The sequence below is a fragment of the Schistocerca cancellata genome, chromosome 4 (assembly GCF_023864275.1).
Source record: "Schistocerca cancellata isolate TAMUIC-IGC-003103 chromosome 4, iqSchCanc2.1, whole genome shotgun sequence".
Taxonomy (NCBI): domain Eukaryota; kingdom Metazoa; phylum Arthropoda; class Insecta; order Orthoptera; family Acrididae; genus Schistocerca; species Schistocerca cancellata.
The window spans coordinates 741,901,653-741,923,660 of record NC_064629.1 but is presented as its reverse complement, the minus strand read 5'-3'; the positions used below and the strand labels follow the sequence as shown (position 1 = coordinate 741,923,660).

At 38.9% G+C, this 22,008-nt stretch overlaps 1 protein-coding gene across 2 annotated transcripts in view; it reads left to right on the top strand.

Annotated features, from left to right (window-relative positions):
* Positions 1-8,603, top strand: part of LOC126183894 (ras-related protein Rab-3) — an 833,674-nt gene extending 825,071 nt beyond the window's left edge. For both annotated transcript variants that reach the window (XM_049926216.1, XM_049926217.1), the window contains exon 5: positions 256-8,603. In XM_049926216.1, the coding sequence (XP_049782173.1) occupies positions 256-402 (147 nt within the window). In that variant the 3' untranslated portion in view covers positions 403-8,603. The remainder of the gene's footprint in view (positions 1-255) is intronic.
* Positions 8,604-22,008: the final 13,405 nt, after the last annotated feature.

The window sequence follows — 22,008 nt, the reverse complement described above, 5'->3', positions numbered from 1 at the left end:
GTATACACTAAGAAGTCTATTCCATCTCTATTAATTGAGAGTGAAAAAAGTTTTTATTTCTTGATTCATACTGGACATCAGTGCCACCAGTTGTATTTCATCTTCAATTAAATTAAATTAAGAGGTTTTCTTGCAATTTAAACATTGTGACTAAAGTTTTTAAGTCTGTTTGTTAGAATAAAAGTCATTACTATAATTTATTTATTATCAATGATCAAATTAAATTTCCTATGTAATTTGTTTTTCTGTACACAGGCTGTTTTTGAACGGTTAGTAGACATAATCTGTGACAAGATGTCAGAGAGCCTGGACTCGGATCCAAATCTCATGAATGCTGGCTCTAAAGGAACACGTCTGACAGAACAACCTGCTGGCCCACAAAATGGAAGCTGCAATTGCTAACTGCTTCTGGAACTGTAAATTAATCAAAATAAGCAGCCACAATGTAATGGGAAATAAATTTAATATGGAATTAAATATACCTGAATAAGGATGTTAACATTTAAAACAGAATTGTACAGTAAATATGTTATGTGATTAAAAATATTTCTTAATAGTGATAAGTGCCAGTGTGTATTTATCCAGGTGTCTAAATAATGAGAACTAACCAAACTTAGGAATTACACGAATACAATAACAGAAAGGTAATTAAGGTGACTGCATTCTATGATACTTAAATAAACAATAGTGTAAGAAAATGTTTGTGTGTAAGAATATATACATTCTGAATCATTGAAATCGAAATATGTGTTTTCTGTTTTTATTGCTTTGTAATTGTAGTTACTGTCCATTATCTCTGGCTTCTAGGTTTCTTGTTGTTCTGTATTTTCTAATGTCAAACATGTTACCTCAGCCAGTTGTAAGTATGATAGCTAACTCTGTTTAAAATGAGGAATAAACTATGAATAATATTCATGGAGAGATGTCAATTTCTTGGGAAACATTTTGTGGGTATAAAATATAATTTTTATAATTAATGATCATTGTTCAAGAATGTTTATGACAGAAATAAGATAAAAGCTTCATAGATCAAATACACACTTCTTGAAGAACTGAAATTCTTTTCACTGAAAGTCCTTCTGTATTTCTACCTGTCTGTATCTAGTGATCAATGCAAATGTGTAGAGAAACAAATTAAATGTTCGTATTATGGCCTTAAGTAGAACTGTCAAACAGTTAGTAGCTTCACCTCCCAGTATAATAACAATGTATTCAAGGTATTATTACTGGATATTTCAGCAAAGAGCTTTATTTGTTTCCATGCAATTGTTTGAAGTAGTATGTGGCATGTAAAGCATTTTGTGTGCTCACTGTGTGTGTATTTTCCTGATCTATGTGGCTTGGACTGTTGTGTTATATTAAGTTTTCAGTTGTCACAAATGTGGTATATTTAGAGCTTCAATATGTTTAGCATTTTTGATAATATTTTCCACTTACATAAATATATGAAAAACATTCAAAGTACTATTACTTTTTATATCACAACATTTGTGTTCATCAGATTTTTTAAAGTAACAATGTTCTTTGGCTGTATACGTTTGTTTCAGAACCTTTCATTTTTTATTTTATCTCTGGTTTGTTGACGCATGTCTGTAAAAGATATTATTTTTTATAATTGGTTCTCAAGACCATCAATTGAGTACTATTATTAATGCATATAGCTATTAACACCTGATGTCATTGTGTGGCACATCATTGACTATAAAACTGATTGTATGTTTAATACATGAGGGGTAGCAAATCTATATTTTTAGACTTTATTCATGTATGTCCTGAAATGTAGGCCTACAGACAAAAGACTTTCTTTGTGTTCAGTGTCAAGGAAAAAAGTGTTATTAGTTCTTTTGGACTATAACATGGGTAACAAGCCACTACAAAGAACTGCAGCCATTAAAAAACCAAGTACACAATTTTTATGTTATTTTCATTGCTGAATTGTGAAATAAAGTATAACCTTCCACAAATGCAACCAGTGTACAGTTAGAAATTCATTATTAAATATTGGTATAAATGACATTTTCTGAAATTTATTTCATTATATATAGCTGTTAGCCAGTCTGAATTTGTGAAGATGAATGCACACACATAAAACCTATTATGTTGCATTATATAGGTAATTTCCCAATGTATAATGTTTCTGCATCTGATTCAAAAATCAACAACAGCGTTAACAGACCATTTCACAGTTCATGTATAATTCTATATTGAAAATCATATTATCATATACAGGTCACTTTTCTGAGAAAATTCGTTATATCTTGTACATCAAAATTAATCAGAGTTTTTATTCTGCAGTCAGCAAAATGTATGTAACAGTTACTTCAGTATTCATTGTCTGCAGGAAATATAGCTCTGCCCTTTGTTAAATGCAAAATCATGATATTAGTTTGCTGAACTGGAAGCAAGAGTGTAAATATGCATAGTTTTGTTTGTACTGTTTAAAATATATTTATTAGTTGTATTGAGTGAGTTATTGTTCCAGTGTGATCTTATTGTTCCTTACAACAATCATTTACTGTTTGAGTGACATAGAGTAGGTACCCCAAAATATGTGCCTTAGCTTACTGCATGAGTTCACTACTTCAAAGGCTGCTCCAACTCTAATTGCTGTCTTCCTGTAGAGACTGGTGGGACATATAAAAAGAAATTGATGATGCTGACTATGAATCTAGATTCAGGTTATATGAAAGCTATTTTCAGAAATGTAGATAATATCCTAATAGTCTCATATATTTTCACAGTATTTAGAAGGAAAAAAGATGATTTTATGATTCTATGACTACATTTGCGTTATATAAATTCTTTCTAGCAGTTCACATATATGTATCACATGTACTATGATGTACATTATTTTACAGAACATCTTTTACACATCCAGTATTTAAACCTCACACTTAAATTGGTTTGGCTTTGTTGCTGCATGTCACACTCCAGTGACCATCTAGTACAAATATTAGTGGATATCATACACAGATATTACTATGACAGACCACCACTGTCGTTATAGATGGAAGCTCTTAATTAAAGACAGTCACACAAAAAGAATGGACATGCCTGCCTCACTGTGAAATTAACATCCTTCATTCATCATTCATATATACATCTTTCTTAAACAGGTACTGTGCAGCCTCAGCAGCATCTCTCTCTCTCTCTCTCTCTCTCTCTCTCTCTCTCTCTCTCTCTCTCTGTGTGTGTGTGTGTGTGTGTGTGTGTGTGTGTGTTGGGAAGGGGGTTGTGTGGTATTTTGTAAATGAGCACTTTGTCTCCAAAACGGGTGGTACTGTGACCCCCTAATATTACACACTTTCCATCCAGAACATTCCACTGTCATTACTTTTACTTACTGCCACTAAGTTCATATACATTTCACATGAAGGAATTTTCAAGGACCATGAATATCACAGTGGAACATAATGTAAAGTAACTTTTTTACATCCAAATGCACTTATAATCTCTAGTAAAAATATAAAAAACTGTATCTTGAAAATTAGGTTCTGCACTTCTCATCATTTCTGTAATGGTTACTCAGTTGTTATTATCTCAGCAACATTTATGAGGAGTTTGTTTTCTACATTTTTATTAATAATTCCAAAGCTGCAGTATGATGCTTTTGTTCTGACTTTTCTGCATCCACCACTACTAATGTACACAAATACATAGTCTAATTCTGAACAACTGAATAATAAAACATTCAATTTATTGCTTCCATTATTGTATTCTGTTGTGTCAAATGAATCATGTACGTTAATCATTTGACCCTTCTTAGTGTTCAGTAATAATAATTCAGTCTAGCAATCATTACAATCAATATCACAAATATAATATCATAGTTGTGAGAGAAATTTGGTACATAAAGTAGCAGCCTCAATGTTGCTTATATTTAACATATTCCACAAATAGTACTACATGTGAAAATTTCCCAAATTGTGACAGGAAACTAAATCTAAAAATTATAAATGCAAAACTTTGATGTCTGTACAATTTCACTTTAATTTAGCCCATTTCTATAAGTTACTGGAGAGTGTGCAGTCTTATGAATCAGAAAAACATACATGTTTTCTTTACTTGTGATACTGAACAATTAGCCAGTTAGGTAACAGAACGTAAAACTTTTTCTACCCCAGGATTGAGGTGGCCATGGGCAATTGACATAGATTTTCGTTTTCTAACTTTTCTACCCTGTTGTCAGCACTTCGAGAAATTCTGGTGAATGTAGCGGATTGCTTAACTTTTTAACAACATTTTGGAGGACTCATTAATTAAATATGTGTTTAAGTAACGCAAAGAACTCTTTTCCTATAAGCTTGCAACTATGCTAAATAACCTGAGGTTGGTTGGCATAACTCTAGGAGCATAATGTGATATGGATAGGAATAATTAGAAAGATACAGAAATTTTTGAACAATATGTTTTATTTTATTGGAATATGTGGTAACTTCGTTTTCAAAGAATACAGTCAACAAAAAATAAATTTCTCATGAAGAAATAATACCTGAGCAAAAATAAACTCTGCTTAAATGTATTTATAACAGTATAAACTGGCCATCTCTAATTTATCTCCTTTTTGACCATGTCTGGCAGTCGAATCTCACTGCCATCAATTTCGGCGATCTTCCCATGGCACACATGCTGCTTCACCAAGAAAAGTCATTTACAAGGTATTCAGGCGGTCAGGGGACCCTCGAAATTGTGAAGGATTCATTAATAGTGTTGCTTGATATGACTTATAGCCATGTCTTTGGAATATGGTAAAGTGAGAACCACCCTACTGCAGGAGGCTGAGATGGAGATGTTCTTCAGCCTTTGAACTATTGTTAACGAAGGTCAAGGTATCATCACAATTGGCTTAGCTAATGCTTGACATGCCATCATCATAAACTGTAGAAGCACATTCGTATCAGTATTTTCAGGGAAGTTTTTTCTTTTTGGACTTGTCAATCTTAGCCATGTCACCTTCCTTGACTGTGGATGGCGTTTTCTTCTCATTAGTCCTTCCAAACAATGATTTTATATTTTATGCAACTGCCTCCTAGAATAGCAGTACAACTTCTTTTTAGGCCATGGTTGGATTTCGGAATAGGACAGATTTCTTCTGGGATGGTCAATATTGGTCCATTTTTCACAGAAATTGTCTTTTTTAAGGAACAATAATGGGGGGTTTGGTTGGCACAGGTGTGGGATGAGTTTTCATAGCTGTGCCACCTGACCTCATACCTATCTATGTCAACTAGCCCCATTAAGATATCAAAGACAAAATGGTTACCACACTACCCCAAATACCAGAAACAAAAGATTTTGAAACATGCAGGCAACCACTTTTTTCAAAACTGCTATCAGTAGCACCTCAATTTGATCTACAAGTTCACCAAAAATTATGTATAAAAAATCTACTCACCAATCACAAAAATAATGAAACAGGGATCATGACACTTCCAAGCAGACTGAAGATAACGTGAATAGTGCGTCTATACATTCACTTCCCACTAGGATGATTCTAGATTCTAGATTCTAGCTCTACTGTGGCAGGAAATGGTATCTGTGTGCCAATTAGCTCATTATGCCAACTAACCCCAGTTTTCCCTAATATTTTTAATGCTACTTTCGTTATTTCAATTACTGTCATTGTGCTTTGTTATAAAATTATGTAGATTGTATTTAACTGACACATTTACTCCTGTATGTCCTTTGTGATATTCACTAACATAACAGAAATATTCACATGTGATGTCATTAAAAATACTATACCATTCAAGACTGATATCTGTAATGTCTGTGGAAGTCAGTAAGCGCGAAGGCTCATTTCTTTGTCTGAATAGCATTATTTAATATTTCAGTTGTAAAAATAATTGGAGATCTTCATGCCTTCTCAGGCATGAGACTTTTATGCAACAGTCTTAGCAAACTTCAGTGGAAATCTCTACATTTCATGTTTGCCTCTGTCAATTTAGAAAGAGTTTCCTGCTGCATATCACATGTATTTACTTCTGCTCTTTGTTTCCAAAATTGTTTTTCCATATAAGCTTTCCATGATTTTACTTAACTGCACTTCACCTTATTGAGTAGTTATTTAAAATTTTCATTATGCTGCATACATTAATAACACCATCAGTTTAATTAATCATCAGCAGTTTATTAGGCATCCATAGCCTGTGAGCTACATCTAGTATGTGCAGACTATTCATCTGCAGTGTAGTCCACTATAGTTGAGGAGAAATCTGAAACCTAAGTTTAGAAATCTAAAACCACATATACTGAGTAAAACTATTGTGTACAGTCTCATAATCAGTGCACCATGTTAACAGAAAAACAGATAAATATGTAATGTAGAATTCTAGAATCATACAAATGTAAATTTACATTCCTGGTTGATTGGTTTAACTGACAGCAGGGAGAGTTATCCCAAAACATGTAACTTAAACTTGAAACAGGAAAACAAGTAAATCTTCTATGTAAGCATTTTCTGGGAGACAAAAACAAAAGAAGAAATCTACAGCATAGTGACATGGCTTTCATTTTTTTCTCTTTTTCATTGTTTGGCACGTTATTTACGTTTTCAGGGGGTTATCATCACTTCTGTGTTTAGAGATTCATGCTTTAATGCATAGCTGTGTTTTCTGACATTTAATGACAACAAATAAGTACATAATACAATGACCCACTCCGTTTCTCCATCAAATACACATCCTCTTCCACAGATGATTAAATGTTTGCTGGCAGTGCCCTGTAAACAAAAATTAATAACAATTTGAAGTGCTGGGATATTTGTTGGCAATAATTTTACAGAAAAATTAAATTTAATGCATGAATCAGTTAACAAATGATACCATAGCTACTGTGGTGATATCTGTGGGTATTTGTTTGTTTCTTCATATTAGATTTTCTTGATAATTAAAGAAGATTAAATCAAATAATTATTTTTTTGCACAAAATCATTTTCTTTGAATCTTTGAGATACACCATAGGTGAAGCCCGGGACTCTGGCACTTTCATGTGTAATGTCAGGCGTAAGTTGTTACTTACTACAGGTTACAGAGGATGTGAGAAAGAGTCTGGAGTAAATACTAAGATGTTACAATGGGTTACAAAGAGTCATGTTTCACAAAAATCTCTGTTAAGTAAGATACCTCCCAATATTCCTCATAAGGCTTGTCAAAACTTCCCATGAAGTTCTTTCAGCTTTCATAAATTCAAATTTAGTATGAATACCAGTATTCAAGACCTATCAACAGAATGTAAATATTAAGCAATAGAGTCATTTCATCACTGTACATAAATCTTGTTACTAAAGAAAACCAAGTGGATTCAATTCTTACAGTTTCATTTGTAAACTCCAAGATATTGTAGACTGTGTCATTATGTCATGAGAAGTTCTGTTCTCCAGTAACAGAATTCCAAAATAATAGAAAAATATGATGTAATATGACATAAAATCTTTGGTCGCTGAGACTGGTACAGAGGCTGCAACTTAAAATTTCTAGATAGCCTTGAACACTCCTTAGAACTTGGCTGCAATCAGAGTTTCCGCATTTTATATTGTTGGCTTACCATAACTTGTTATTCAAATTTGATGGAACATCTGTCACTGTAAAAAAAATGTAGAAGATTATAGCTTTTCACACCATGCCTTAGTTCTCATTCACCTAAAGCGATCCACATTACTTCTTCAAGTTTAGTATAAGAAAAATCACTCTTTTTCATATTCACTGCTGTGTGATATTATCTGGAGCCTAAGAAACTAACGCACATCAGTTTAATTTGACAGTTGTTTGTAATAATCTATGCCATATAACACAAAACAAAACATCAAATATGCATTAAGCAACCTTTTCCCAAATAACTGGATGCCCTCAACAGTAAAAGATCAAAGCTGTTCCCAGATTTTTTTGCTAAAGTTGCAGTACAAGCTACAAGGCACATAATGAAATATATATGTGAACTGGAAACCCTATGGAGAAACAAATCTTCTCATGACAACTGTACTGCTGTTCTATTGATTCTGGTGTCTTTGTATATGAAGATTTTGTTAAACCTTTCGCCCTATATATGACTATAGAAGATACTATTATTTTTGTCATTTAATAGTTTCAGAAGTATCTTCTTTTTTTTCTCTCTCATTTCAAAGAATTCTTTAGAAGAGGCATTACAAATTTGGTAATTGGCAATAAAGTAATTGTCTGTGATCTTCATGTAAACTTACTCCCTTGAAAATTTGTTGTAGGTAATATAGTGCTAAAAGACATTGTCTGTCACTTTTCTATTTTCTTCACATTTAGGGTTTAACATTGTTTCTCCAGTTTGATTTACCAATGGATTCATCCTAGTTTCTTTGCAACTGTGTTTGATTAGCTGTTATCAATTACCAGAACTGTATAACATATGCACAAAGAAAAATAATTTCTTAATGTTATCAATTCACTATGTTTTATTTTGACTGTGATATAGAAACCTTCTCATTGTGAAATCACTGGTAACAATTATTACAGGAGCACTATGCAAAAATATAAATACTTGTTATTTAGCTACCTATGGAGCCAAAGCTGACACATTCAGTAGACATTTAGGTTTGTTGTACGGAAAGTCAATAAATACACCTATGTGTTCAATATCTATTTTTTGAAACAGGTTTTATCTGTGACCCCCCCATAACGCTAACATTTTTGTATATACTGAAGCTCCAAAGAAACTGGTATAGGTATGCATATTCAAGTGCAGAGATATGTAAAAGGGCAGAACACGGCGCTGTGGTCTATATAAGTGTCTGACACAGTTGTTGGAATGGTTACTGCTGATATAATCGCAAGTTATCAAGATTTAAGTGAGCCTGAACGTGGTGTTATTGTCAGCACATGAGCGATGGGACACAGCATCTCTGAGACTGCGATGAAGTGGGGACTTTCCCGTATGACCATTTCACGAGTGTACCGTGAATATGAGGAATCCGGTAATACAGCAAATCTCCGACATCGCTGTGGTCGGAAAAAGATCCTGCAAGAACGGGACGAACGACGACTGAAGAGAATCGTTTAGTGTGACAGAAGTGTAACCCTTCCGCAAATTGCTGCAGCTTTCAATGCTTGACCATCAACAAGTGTCAGCGTGCGAACCATCAACGAAACATTAGCGATTTGGGCTTTCTGAACCAAAGCCCAATAGTGTGCCCTTAATGACTGCATGACACAAAGCTTTACGCCTCGCCTAGGCCCATCAACACTGATATTGGACTGTTGATGACTGGAAACGTGTTGCCTGGTCGGACGAGTCTCATTTCAAATTGTATCAAGTGGATGGGCGTGTACGGGTATGGAGTCAACTTCATGAATCCATAGTCTCTGCATGTCAGCAGGGGACTGAGCAAGCTGGTGGAGGTTCTGTAATGGTGCAGGGCATGTGCAGTTGGAGTGATATGGAGCCCTGATACATCTAGATATGACTCTAAAAGGTGACATGTCACAAGCGTACTGTCTCAACACCTGCATCCATTCATGTCCATTGTGCATTCCGACGGACTTGGGCAGTTTCAGCAGGACAATGCGGCACTCCTACAGAGTGGCTTCAGGAACACTCTTCTGAGTTTAAACACTTCCGCTGGACACCAAACTCTCCAGACATGAACATTATTGAGCATATCTGGGATGCCTTGCAACATGCTGTTAAGAAGAGATCTCCATCCCGTCTTACTCTTACGGAATTATAGACAGCCCTGCAGGATTCATGGGGTCAGTTCCTTCCAGCACTACTTGAGACATCAGTCGAGTCCATGCCATGTCGTGTTGCAGCACTTCTGCGTGCTCGCGGGGGCCCTGTACGATATTAGGCAGGTGTACAAGTTTCTTTGGCTCTTAAGTATATCTGTACACGTAGACACATTTATATGTGTGTGTATGTAAAACATATGTGCTATGGAGGTAGGAATAGTTATCATGCAAAATCATAAGCAGGAAGTCCATAAATCCAGGTTCCCACTCCTCTATCCTTCATAAACAGCATTCATTCACACATATGTACGTTGTAAACCAAAGCTTTCATCTTGAACAGCTTCAGGATTACATAGCAAATCGGAGTATAAAATAACACAGAGAAGTACATGTCAGAAACCGTTTGTCAAATTGTGTTAACAATTAGCTACAATTAGAAGAGAAATCACCAATTTTCTATTTATACTAAGAGGCCGTTTTATGTACATCTGGCTGAAGAATATTTGCGTGAATAGACATACACTGTATGATCAAAAGTATCCGGACACCCCCAAAAACATACGTTTTTCATATTAGATGCATTGTGCTGCCACCTACTTCCAGTTACTCCATATCAGCGGCATCAGTAGTCATTAGACATAGTGAGAGAGCAGAATGGGGCGCTCTTCGGAACTTAACGGACTTGAAACGTGGTCAGGTGATTGGGTGTCACTTGCGTCATACTTCTGTACTCGGAATTTCCACACTCATAAATATCCCTAGGTCCACAATTTCCGATGTGATAGTGAAGTTGAAACGTGAATTGATACGTACACCACAAAAGCGTACAGGCTGAGACGTCTGTTGACTGACAGAGACTGCGGACAGTTGAAGAAGTTCGTAATGTGTAATAGGCGGACATCTATCCAGAAAATCACATAGGAAATTCCAGCTGCATCAGGATCCACTGCAAGTACTATGACAGTTAGGTGGGAGGTGGGAAAACTTGGATTTCACGGTCGAGCGGCTGCTCATAAGCCGCAAATCACGCCGGTAAATGCCAAACGACACCTCGCTTGGTCTAAGGTGCGTAAACGATTGAACAGTGGGAAAACGTTGTGTGGAGTGACGAATCACGGTACACAATGTGGCGATCCAATGGCAGGGTGTGGGTATGACGAATACCCGGTGAACGTCATCTGCCAGCATGTGTAGCGCCAACAGTAAAAGTCGGAGGCGGTGGTGTTATGGTGTGGTCTTGTTTTTCATGGAAGGGGGACTTGCACCCATTGTTTTGCGTGTCTCTATCGTAGCACAGGCCTACGCTGACGTTTTAAGCACCTTCTTGCTTCTCACTGTTGAAGACCAATTCGGAAATTGCGATTACATCTTTCAACACGATCGAGCACCTGTTCATAATGTACAGCCTGTGGCAGAGTGGTTACACGACAATAACATCCCTGTAATGGACTGGCCTTCACAGAGTCCTGACCTGAATCCTACAGAACACTTTTGGGATGTTTTGGAACGCCGACTCCGTGCCAGGCCTCACCGACCGACATCGATACCTCTCCTCAGTGCAGCACTTCGTGAAAAATGAGCTGCCATTCCCCAAGAAACCTTCCAGCACCTGATTGAACCTATGACTGCGACGGTGGATGCTGTCATCAAGGCAAAGGGTCGGCCAACACCATATTGAATTCCAGCATTGCCGATGGAGGGCGCCACGAACTTGTAAGTCATTTTCAGCTATGTGTCCGGATACTTTTGATCACATAGTGTAACTGTCCAAGGACAACATCTGTTTTTCTTCACAGTGTTCATTGTTCTCCTTTATATTAATAGCACTCATTTCCAGTCCATTGATCTCGATAATCAAATAATTAATAGAAGTGTTAATGAGGCACATTTTGAATTACCTTCTGAATTTGCAAGCTATCCAAGTTTTTTATCGTATGTCTGTTGCAAACATCATCAGACCATAGTATGAAACCCCGATCTGAATCTTTGACATGTTACGAAAATCAAAATGTAATTTCTTTCCATCTCTCTTTCTGTATTTGTGTAAATCACACTTTATTTTTATCATCAGACACGAATTAAGCAGGAACATTAAGTCTCTTTGAAGAGGTCTCTGCATGATATATGACTGCCTGCATTATTCGTTCTTCAGTTCTGTATTTGCAGGTAACAGCTTTGTTCTCTTTTGGTGTACTGCCCAGGGCACAATTTCATACCATGGTATGTATTAAAAATGTACAGATTCACCTTGCATTTATTTTGCAGATCACAGCAGTAAGAGACAGCTAGAAGTCCAAAATATGTCAGCATGGTGACTCAATTGTAGCCTGTTACCCACATCAACACTGAGAACATGTACAGATTATTCTTTATTTTATGCATGTCCACATTCAGTATTACTGACATTTTTAGTGGCTTGTGCAATGTCCTCTTCATGATTCGGTTAACGAATAGAGATGTTGGTAAAATTTTCAATAAAAAGTTTACAACGCTGATTTTTAATTTACAGACAATGTATATTTATAGAATGAGATTTTCGCTCTGCAGCGGAGTGTGCGCATATATGAAACTTCCTGGAAGATTAAAACTGTGTGCTGGACCGAGACTCGAACTTAGGATCTTTGCTATTCACGGTCACGCGCGCTACCCAAGTACGACTCACGATTCCTCCTCACAGTCTCACGCTTGCCCCCGAAAGGCAAAGGTCCGGAGTTCGAGTCTCGGTTTGACAAACAGATTTAATCTGCCAGGAAGTTTCAGTGTGAATTTATGTCTACATCAAAGTTTTCTGAGTATCGCACTGCGTCATAATGTAAAAAACTATACTGGCCCACAGTTACAGTGGCCTTTCGCTTATATTTCGTCATTGCCAATCAGTGAACATGACGTTATCCCATAATTTTAAAGGGTCGTAGCTACAATACTGGCCATTAAAACTGCTACACCACGAAGATGACGAGCTACAGGCGCGAAATTTAACAGACAGGAAGAAGATGCTGTGATATGAAAATGATTAGCTTTTCAGAGCATTCACACAAGGTTGGCGCCAGTGGCGACACCTACAACGTGCTGACATGAGGAAAGTTTCCAACCGATTTCTCATACACAAACAGCAATTGACCGGCGTTGCCTGGTGAAACGTTGTTGTGATGCCTCGTGTAAGGAGGAGAAATGTGTACCATCACGTTTCCGACTTTGATAAAGGTTGTATTGTAGCCTATCGTGATTGCGGTTTATCGTATCGCGACATTGCTGCTCGCGTTGGTCGAGACCAATGACTGTTAGCAGAATACGGAATCGGTGGGTTCAGGAGGATAATACGGAACGCCGTGCTGGATCCCAACGGCCTCGTATCACCAGCAGTCGAGATGACAGGCATCTTATCCGCATGGCTGTAACGGATCGTGCAGCCACGTCTCGATCCCTGAGTCAACAGATGGGGACGTTTGCAAGACAACAACCAACTGCACGAACAGTTCGACGACGTTTGCAACAGCATGGACTATCAGCTCGGAGACCATGGCTGCACTTACCCTTGACGCTGCATCACAGACAGGAGCGCCTGCGATGGTGTACTCAACGACGAACCTGGGTGCACGAATGGCAAAAAGTCATTTTTTCGGATGAATCCATGTTCTTATGGTCGCACCCGTGTTTGGCGACATCGCGGTGAACGTACATTGGAAGCGTGTATTCGTCATCGCCATACTGGCGTATCACCCGCCATGAAGGTATGGGGTGCCATTGCTTACACGTCTCGGCCACCTCTTGTTCGCATTGACGGCATTCTGAACAGTGGACGTTACATTTCAGATGTGTTACGACCCGTGGCTCTACCCTTCATTCGATCCCTGCGAAATTCTACATTTCAGCAGGATAATGCACGACCGCATGTTGCAGGTCCTGTACGGGCCTTCCTGGATACAAAAAATGTTCAACTGCTGTCCTGGCCATCACATTCTCCAGCTCTCTCACCAGTCGTAAACGTCTGGTCTATGGTGGCCGAGCAACTGGCTCATCACAATACGCCAGTCAGTAATCTTGATGAACTGTGATATCGTGTTGAAGCTGCATGGGTAGTTGTACCTGTACACGCCTTCCACGCTCTGTTTGACTCAATGCCCAGGCGTATCAAGGCCGTTATTACGGCCAGAGGTGGTTGTTCTGGGTATTGATTTCTCAGGATCTATGCACCGAAATTGTGTGAAAATGTAATCACATGTCAGTTCTAGTATAAAATATTTGTCCAATCAATACCCGTTTATCATCTACATTTCTTCTTGGTGTAGCAATTTTAATGGTCAGTAGTGTATAATTGTCCACTTGAGAGAGAAAGAGCGGAAACTTTATTATAATAGGTTGCTACGTTGCAGGGAGTGGAGACCAGCTGTTGTTTATAGCTTCTTGCGCTCGTCACTTGAAAACTTGCTGGTTCTTGCGCTGTTTGCTATGACTGGTGCTCTCCGGAAAATGAGGCGTTGGCTCCCGTTTTCCTCCTGCTGGACGCAGGCCGCGCGGCGGCATGTATTCGCCGGCAGTGCTCCCTTGTTGTATGTGCAGCCTGTTGCCAGAATGGATACAAGCTTCCCCACCCATCCTGGCTGCCACCCTCAGAGTCGGGAGTGTCTCGCGCCATTAATAGCCTGGTTGCGCTGACGTTTCAAACCGGAAACTAGCTGGTGAATACCTCTGCTTGAAACGGCAGATGAACAGCTGACACAGAATTCTATGCTCGAGTGAAATATGATCGTATAAATATAGCTGTAAAATTCGTGTATTTCTCCTCATTTCCATTCTTCAGTTATCTGCATGCTCTAAACAAATTTGCGAGTATACTAATATGGCTCACTGATATTAAAGGGAAAATATGATGCTAATTACATTTCAGTTGTGCTTAAAAACTTTCACCTGACAGAAAGAGTGCGTGTAATTGCTATTTTTGTAACACATGATTGTGATCCCGTTGTAGAACCAGACTCAAGATTAAACACTAGTCAACACGTAACGTAACGTAAATGGTGAATTTCATTATCATTAGGCATTAAATACTGAGAAATGTATTACGGTATTGAAACTTATGGATTACGTTAACTAAATTTCTCCAAGCATTTCAAATGTAATTATTACTATATGCCAATAAATTATTTTAATGCTGTATAAATTTTTGTCTAAACCAAGTAAAAACCCTTCAGATGTCATAAGCATTTCTCTATTAGTACGTTGTGTATGACACGAAGCTCTCATATTTTTCTAGGTGTCTCTACCACTGGCGTAGGTAGTTCATTGGCACATACAAACCACCGAAGTTAAAAATATTAAAACTTATTCAGTCTAAAAGCGACATCTATTTTACTACCGTATGTAAGATCATGTCTGTACACGCTACATTTTTTGTTTGCCTTTGGAATATGGTAATTCCTTGCGTACAATGGTAATACAATTTATGTTGTAAACCACTGCAAAGGATGACCTACATGATTCATTCACGTATTCAGTATTTCTCTGATAGCTCTGGTCGCCTTATTTCTCGCAAGAATACTGTTAGTGAACAGTATAGTTTCTACGGAGACTAGTACGAAGAAGGACGCAGGCCGCGCGGCGGCATGTATTCGCCGGCGGTGCTCCCTTGTTGTATGTGCAGCATGTGTAGCATGTAAGCGATTATTTTTCACTTATAGTGGTTCCTAATTTGTGGAGGATGAAATCACTTTTAACTGGTTGCTTTATACCTACTGAGTGTGTGCCTAACGTGCTAACCTGAGATCTAGGTGTATGACTAGCCGCCTCACTCATCATACTTATCATCTTCGTCACTGTTTGTGATGGAAAATGTAACTAGAATTAACTTCAATGTTATTTAAAATATGGATGTCATGTGAAAAAACAATTAAGAGTATCATTTATAACTACTTCGTTCCCCACCTTAAATATGAACCGGCCGCGGTGGTCTAGCGGTTCTGGCGCTGCAGTCCGGAACCGCAGGACTGCTACGGTCGCAGGTTCGAATCCTGCCTCGGGCATGGGTGTGTGTGATGTCCTTAGGTTAGTTAGGTTTAAGTAGTTCTAAGTTCTAGGGGACTTATGACCTAAGATGTTGAGTGCCATAGTGCTCAGAGCCATTTGAACTTGAACCTTAAATATGAGATCATAATCTGGGGTAATTTGGCAGCAGCCAAACGAATTTTCACAACACAAAAAAGGCTATTTGAGTCATAGATGATGTGAATCTAGAGACCTAGAAACTCCTTAAGAGTTTAGGTATTCCACCTTTACCGTGCATTTACATTATAGAGATCCGTTTTTTAAAACTAATGAAATGGGCAAGGAATAACAGGTTATTTAAACAGTGACAATCGCTCAGCATAACAACGTTGTTTTTGTTGTTTCTGACAGTGCGGTTCTAGGCACAATAGTTTGGAACCGAGCGACCGCTACGGTCGCAGGTTCGAATCCTGCCTCGGGCATGGATGTGTGTGATGTCCATAGGTTAGTTAGGTTTAATTAGTTCTAAGTTCTAGGCGACTGATGACCTCAGAAGTCAAGTCGCATAGTGCTCAGAGCCATTTTTTCGTTGTTTCTGTTGTCTTCAGTTCGAAGACTTATTTGATGCAGCTCTCCGCACTACTTTATCCGTGCAAGCTTCTTCATCTTCTTGAGTATTGCTCATCAGTGTGGGATCCGTACCAGATCTGGTTGACGGAAGAGATAGAGAAGATCCAAAGAAGAGCGGCGCGTTTCGTCACAGGGTTATTTGGTAACCGTGATAGCGTTACGGAGATGTTTAACAAACTCAAGTGGCAGACTCTGCAAGAGAGGCGCTCTGCATCGCGGTGTAGCTTGCTGTCCAGGTTTCGAGAGGGTGCGTTTCTGGATGAAGTATCGAATACGTTGCTTCCCCCTACTTACATCTCCCGAGGATATCACGAATGTAAAATTAGAGAGATTAGAGCGCGCACGGAGGCTTTCAGACAGTCGTTCTTCCCGCGAACCATACGCGACTGGAACAGGAAAGGGAGGTAATGACAGTGGCACGTAAAGTGCCCTCCGCCACACACCGTTGGGTGGCTTGCGGAGTATAAATGTAGATGTAGATGTAGATCACTGCCGCAGCCTGCATCATTTTCAACCTGCTTATTGTGTTCATCTCTTTAATACCATAAGCTATATAAAAATAAGTAAATTTCAGCAGCAAATATAAAACAACACAAACAAAATATAACGAAGGAAGTAAGCTAAATGAGCATAAGCAAGCGATATGAAAGTAGGCAAGTGTAGCACAAGTCTTAGTAGCTACTTTCAGAATGGTAGATCACACGCAGCCATGTGTTTTCTGAAGCCGGGTGGGTGTGGTCACGTGATGTTAATTTTCGGTCCGAAACGTCAGCGCAGACAGGCGATTTGCTGACGCGAAACACTCCCCCCTCGAGTCCAACATACTGCATCAACAACACGTGACGCAAGCGCAACCGGCGAGTGAATTCAGCAGGAGGAAAACAGGAGCCCATGCCTCATTCGATGAGCACCGGCCATAGAAAACAATGCATGAGGCAGTAGACAACACTCCCTCCATCGTAGCAACCTATTATAATAAAGTTTCTGTTCCTTCTGCTTCAAGGGAGCGATCGTAGCTATGACCTTTTAAAATAGTGGCATAGCGTCAAGCTCAGAGTTCGGCAATGACAACATGCAAGCGACACCTCACAACTAAGGCACAATAGTAGATCAGAAAGAAGGCCACTGTAACCGTGACCGAAACTGTGGTTTCTCCAGTACACTTGTCTTACTTTATGACGCGGTACGGTACTCAGAAAACTTTTATGTCAATTGAATCTGGCCGCAGAGAGCCTGCACAGCCATTAATGTACATTTATTTTCGCACCCTCGCACATGATCAGCTTGCTGTTTATATTTTTCTTTTATCTTCATTAAACTGAATCAGTACCCTGTTTGGAAGTGACAATTAAATATCAGTTCGTCCTAACTACCTTTTATAAATAGTGGACACTAAATGAACTCAAGTATAGCTTAATACTGAGGGACCATAAATATTCAAGATGAACGCTTAGTGAAGACTATTGCCTGTCACTAGTGAATCTCAGTAGTGGTTTAACAGTGACTTGACATGATTACCTGGTACTATTATGCCTTGGCATTAGCTGACGGCTGTATTGTCCGTGGAACCTTTTCAAAAATTTGCATAAACATCTTTTTATAAAACATTAAAATACTGATCAATAACATACTTAATAATGGCATAAAAGACAGGAACCGTACAGAGTATTCACGAATCTTCAGTAATGAATTTACTTTGTTTCACTATATGGCTGTATGTTTCTTAAATGCCTCCACTTTTAGAAGTGAAGTTTTAGTTGGGCCGATTCCCCCACCCCCTGTACTTTCCGTTAAGTCATGCCAAGATTATCATAGAAACCAACACCAACTATAACTACAAAATGCCAGGAACAATTATATAAAGGACTGTGCTTAAACTGACACACAATATTCAATATTTTTAGCGCAAAGCAATCTATCAAAGATCCCTGCAAAAGAATGGCCCTGAGTAACATTAAACTATACCTTTCAGAAATCACTTACCTCACAAAAATCTTCATTACTCGAACTACTGCAATACAGCGAGCGCCACTACTGCCAGCTAAATGAAAGATTCAAACTACGGAAGGCACTAACTACTGATGGGCATAGTTAGCAAATGAAAGATTTTAATAGAGAACAAACAATGTATTTACCTTAATAGTCGTAATATATATAGCAGTTCATGACATCCATACTTACAAATGTACTGTTTCTCTCACTTCCCCACATCCACCTCTGCTGACGGCTCGCCTCCAACTGCGCAACGCTACGCGCTGTTCACATCCAGCTGCCGCTGCCCAACACTACAATGGCAGACAACAATGCAAACTAGCCACAGACTGCACACAGCACAGCCAGTGATTGTCATACAGAGCGCTACGTAACGTTGCCAATATAAAAATCTAAACAGCCTACTTACACCTGAAATAAACACTTATTAGCAGGATAAAATTTGTGAGTGCATGTACTTTTACTGAATCTTGAATACTGAATATTTCCTTGAAGTAAATCTTTTTTTTCTTCTTCCTGAAATGTTTGTGGTTACCCAGATCATCTTCAAAGACTCTTCCTGCGGTAGTGTATCGTCATTGCTTTCAACAATCAAACGAGCCTTCAAGTAAACGAAGAAGTAAAATGTTTTTATACAGAATATTGGTACTGTGATCATCAATAAAATGAAAATTACCCTCTGAACAAGATGGATTTGAGAAATCCAGGTTGTAAAAGAATTTTGAGACTTCAGGTAAATTCTGTACACAGATTAGGTGAGAAAAAATTTAAAATGTTGTATCTATGTTAGGCATGATAGCACAGCAGTTGAAGCTGTCCTATCTTGCTATGTATCAAATGGTATGTATATATTTGTTGTCTCGGAGAGTGCAACGAGTAGTACATGTAAAAATAGTTGCTGACTGTAGAAAGGAAGCATTCAGCAGTATGTATATAGATGCACAAGCAGGACGCACAGACACACACACACACACACACACACACACACACACACACGCCTGATCACATGCTGCATGGAGCTCCCATTTTTTTATGTGTAGTCAATCTGAAGTGTTGGGAGAACGTAGGTCTCTCTCTCTCTCTCTCTCTCTCTCTCTCTCTCTCTCTCTCTCTCTCGCTCTCTCTTCATCTACCTCTTCTCTTCATATACAATATTCAACATCCAGTTTGCACACTTCCGTACTGTTCAAAAATTCCCCTCTACGGTAAATAGATATATGTTCATACAATTTTTCAACCAATATTTTTCGTTTTGGTACCTGTAGGTCATATTTATTTTGTTGAAATTGCACAATATGAAATTTTATAAGTTAAGAGTTTGAGCCCATGACTATTACGTTTAGGTGATGAGGAAATGTGTCAGCATGATAACATTTCTTGCTAGGGCAGGAAGAACATCATTTGTGACCTTATATACACTGCCTGACAAAAAAAGTGAAGCAAGGCCTGATTAACCATCTTGGGACCCCAAGGCAATGCACGTCTCGGGGCCCCTTTACCCTTTACTAACTTCCTTAAATATATTTTTTCTACCAAAACGCAATTTTATTCGTAGTAACGCTATTTTTTCTACATTATGAAAGTATGCCGTCACCCTATTCAATAAAAAATTTAAAAAGAGGAAAGAAAAATATACGATTTTTTAAAAGCATTTTGTAAAGTACAATGCATTTAAATTTATGAGATACGAAATCTTTTAAATCATCCTTAAAACTGACTTTTTTGCAATATATAATTTTCAGTCACCATTATCGCCAACGAATTTTAACGTTTCTGAGACACTGATAAACGAAGACAGGTCTTGATTAGTTCTAATTTCGAAAAGTTACGTTCACCCGAGGTGTTTGTAATGGTCAGACTTCTACATATTTGAAATGCTGTCATTACATTCGAGAAAGTCGATTGTGCCATATTAAAAACAAGTCAGTTAATACGATTCCTTGGCAGGTACAAGAGGACGATGTCGTCCCATGGCGGTCTGGGGGAAAAGTGGCGGGCAAAGGACTCAGCCTGTTCTTGGCTGCTGGATAGGAAGGACTGTACTTTATTTATTTTGGAACAATTTATTTAGCGATGGATTTCATGTAGTTTATTTAATACACTGATACAAAACACTCGCTCTGATGTGCTTGGGGTCACACTACACAGCATACAGACCTGCAAACTACTCGTAAATTACCGGAATAATGCAGTAAACTTATGTACAGACACTCAAACAACTCATAAATTGATGAAATAATGCATCGCACAGCCTACAGACCTATTCACAAAATAATGCAACAGGCATGTTCACTACATGTACAATTGTCAAAATAATGCATATGTAACTCTCACAACGCTTAAATAGCGGAAAATAATAAAGTGCACAAACGCTCATTGCATGTAAAATCGCTTTTGAACTATCGTCAACCGCGACATATCAGCGAACTCTTCCCTACAGAGGTTCCAACTCGCACACACGTTGACGCCGCCGACTCCAGACGCGAGCCACCACCACAGAGATGAACCCAGGGACGCAAGCCATTGCTCTCAAGCCACTGCAGTCTACAGCCAGCAGGTAAAAATCGCTTCCATTTTTGGGTATGTAAATAATAGCCAAGTCTCCCTCTGGATGCGCACGTGTTCACCTAGGCACCATTGCTGGCGCAATGACACATAGCTGCAGGTCCAGCGCCGACAAAGATGTTTGCATAATGGCTCACCCTCACAGACGCACCTAAAAGGTTCTCAGTGTTATACTGACAACACATGTCTATGTAAATAACAGCCAAGTCTCCCTCTGGACGGGCTATAGAAATCTGTTGCAATGCTTCCCACAATAATACAGGGTGCATTCTCCCTAGTGATTCTAACAGGACAGCCATCTCACATGCGAAACGTCCCCCGCCGCGTAAGTGTTTACTCAGCGACCATGCGTACCTGCTGGTCGAGCGCAGGCCTAATTGCCAAGTGAGAGATATCTGCGTAGCGACTCACCCACGCAGGCGCACTAAAAGGTTCTTACTGTTACACTGATGTCCCAGCCAAGTCTCCATCTGTACCTGCTACAGAAACCTTTTGCAGTGCTTCCTTCCCAGAATAAAACATAGGATGCATTCTTCCTCATGATCCCATCGGGACAGCCGGTCCGTTACTTATCAGCCCATTCTTGGAATTCATAAAGTGTCGTAGAAATAGTTAACAGTCTGTTTTGTTGTTGTTGTTGTTGTACGAGCTTTCATGATGTATCTGCTTGTCTGCATGGAAATTCTTGTCCTAACAGGACCTGTTTACAAAAATAGCACCAAAGAACACCAAATGAATTCTTCTTCCTGATAATCCTAATGGGACAGCCCACCCATCACTGAATTTACCCATCAAACTTCTGCTGCTGCCGGTGTGGGAGAATTGTCCACCGTTGTTTACTGCAGACGAGACTTTAAGAGGTAAAACTATTTTGTACAGATCGTCATATTGCACTGACAGTTAACATACTCACTTTGCCACAGTGTAGCGCCGACGGAGGAAATTGCTGTCGTAAACGCGGTCCATGACCATAGCCACAGAAGCATGTGTCAGCCAGAGAGAGGCTAGCCAGCCGTGGACGACACCCCGCCCCCCCCCCCTCCCGCCCAGGGGGACCTGAGTGGTAGCAGTTCGAACGCCATCAATACACCCAGTGCAAAGACTTCTCTTATTGAATATTCTCAAATTTCTGCAGAGTATATAC